General features: G+C 33.3%; 1 protein-coding gene across 1 annotated transcript; it reads right to left on the bottom strand.

Moving 5' to 3' along the window:
• Positions 1-304: 304 nt before the first annotated feature.
• On the bottom strand, positions 305-1,557 carry LOC139842337 (uncharacterized). The gene is made up of 3 exons (XM_071832488.1): positions 1,150-1,557; positions 848-1,079; positions 305-768 (listed from the first exon to the last, which is right to left on the bottom strand). Exons 1-3 carry the CDS (start codon positions 1,555-1,557, stop codon positions 305-307), a joined length of 1,104 nt encoding a protein of 367 aa, XP_071688589.1.
• Between the last annotated feature and the right edge of the window lie 1,052 nt (positions 1,558-2,609).

Raw genomic sequence — 2,609 nt, 5'->3', positions numbered from 1 at the left:
TGGTAACGTTGAGCTATTAGCTCGTACCGGGTCTGTTTGGCAAAACTATCTGGAAGCTGCAAGCGTTTAGCTGCAGGCGTTTAGCTGCAAGCGTTTAGCTGAAAGCGTTTAAATGTATTTAATTGTTTGGCAAAGTAGCTGGAGCTGTTATAAAATAAGTAAAATGACAAAAATGGACACTAGAAAAAAATACTTAAATATCATTATTTTAGTCTAATAAAACATAGTCATTACCAAATAACCGAAAACATATATATATATAATACTACTAATAACCGAAAACATATATACTACTACTATATTATTAATGACGATCATTCCATATTGAAGTAGCAATATTGTTACGAACTTGTTTCATCTCATTCCTTCTTCCTTCAAATAGTCCTTCGGTGCGTATGTCATGATTATTAACATCATTAAGCTCATCTCGTGGTATGTAATTTGGATGTTCATCGATTATTGCAAACATGATATCTTCTTGACTATTAGTACGAATGTAGTTATGCAATGCAAATGTAGCCGTGATAACATCAATTTGTGTTTGCACACTAAACCTTGGCATTTCACTAAGTATGTGAAACCGTTTCTTCAAAATTCCGAATGACCTCTCAATATAACTTCGTAGAGATGAATGTGAACGGTTGAATGCTTCTTGCATATTATTTGGGGGCTCTTTTTGAAATTGAGATTGATGGTATCTTGTCTTTGGATATGGAACAAGGTATCCCTTTCTGTCCGGGTATCCTTTATCAACCAAATAATATCTACCTGATAATAAAGTTTAAACAAATCGTGTTGGAATTTGCAGAAAGTAACATGAAACAATAACATAGATATGTATATTTACCTTCAGGTGGTTGCGGGAAGTTCATTGACTTATTTTGAATTGAGTGCATAAAAACACGTGTGTCATGTGCTGATCCCTCCCATCCGACTGATACATATGTAAAACACATATCAAAATCACACGTTGCCATCACATTGAAAGTAGGTACTCCTTTTCTACCAATATAAGGTAGTTGTTGACTCTCTGTAATGCAGGCCCTTATATGTGTTCCATCGATACATCCAATACAATCCTAAATATAATTTCAACATTAGAGAAGTAACAATTTAAATATATAACAATGACATTAATAAGTGCATTACCTTGAAATACGGCATGTATCTTTTGTCATTCATGATTTGAGGTGGTACTAGTTGAAAAGTTGGATCTTTTGGTCTTATAATGTTGCGTGCCAGACCTTGGAAACCTTTATCTCTACCAATTATCGCCTTTAGAACTTCATGAAATGCTCTACTAATAGTCTCCCCTGAACGTTGAAAACGCTCCATAACATCTCTATTAGATAATCCCAATGCCAATGTATACATAAATATCCCCACCATCTCAAATGTGGACATTTTATCAGTTGACTGCAATCCATAGTTTGTTTCAAGTTCTCCACATAATTTTATAAGCAAATCTGGATGCATTCTAAATGCATTTACAGATCGTATTGGATGACCATTTAAAACTTCCATCACCCAAGCCTCACCTGTTTGGGCTGAAGTCATGCATGGTTCTTTGTGTATATACTTATAATAATATGTCGCAGCAAGATCACTTTTATAACATGAATCCAACAACAAATTAACGCAATGCAATTTGTGTATCTTCTTGGTTATCTCATTATCCATATTAACCCTGTCAACAAATATATATATATATATATATATATATATATATATATATATATATATATATATATATATATATATATATATATATATATATAACAAGATATTATGAAAATACTTTCACTAGCAATTCACTAACACAAACTATTCTCTAGTAAAAAAATTATATAAAAAAACATACCAAATAATATCCAACAAATATATGTCACTAACACACATAGGAAAAAAAATAATCCATAAAAATAACAATTGTTCAAACACAAAAAATATGCTAAAAAAAATCAGTTTTCGCTTCGTTCGTTTTGCAACCAAGCTAGCCTACCATTATCACTCCGCAAATTGATAAATATTTCTCTTTTTATCGGATTTTCAAATAATTTAATTGCAAACAACCACAACTCCCCTGCTTCTGTCATTAATCCTACATCAACCATTCGGTCAAGCACACCTACAGCAGCTCCAATAGTAAACTTAGTACTTTGATCGAGTTTGGAAGAATCTGCTTCTAACATTTGTAGAACACGTTGTTGAGTCACACTACTTTGCGCTAAATGGTTCTTGAGCATTGAAGATCCCGATGATTCTCTTCCTTTACGTTTCATGCTAGCTGGTTTGGGTTTTGTGTTTATTTTAGAAGTCATCTCAAATTTTTTAGCAACCTCACTTGGGATTGGTGCCGACGTATTTTGTTTAGTGGCTTCATTATAAAAGTTGCGAAAAAAGTTGGGATCTTCTGTTTCTAACTCTTCTACATAATTAGGTGTGTCACTGTTTACTTGATAAGCATCTACATCAAAACCCATCTCAACATCATCATCGACAAGGTTCTCAACATGCACCTCATTGATTATATTCGAGTCCATTGAAGGCGCCACACAATTTGACCCACTTGCAACTGCATCTCCAAATAACTGATCCCATTCTTCTTG

Source organism: Rutidosis leptorrhynchoides, chromosome 4 (assembly GCF_046630445.1).
Source record: "Rutidosis leptorrhynchoides isolate AG116_Rl617_1_P2 chromosome 4, CSIRO_AGI_Rlap_v1, whole genome shotgun sequence".
NCBI classification, from domain to species: Eukaryota; Viridiplantae; Streptophyta; class Magnoliopsida; order Asterales; family Asteraceae; genus Rutidosis; species Rutidosis leptorrhynchoides.
Note: the sequence above shows the minus strand (reverse complement) of the source record. Positions and strands in the feature narration are given on the sequence as shown.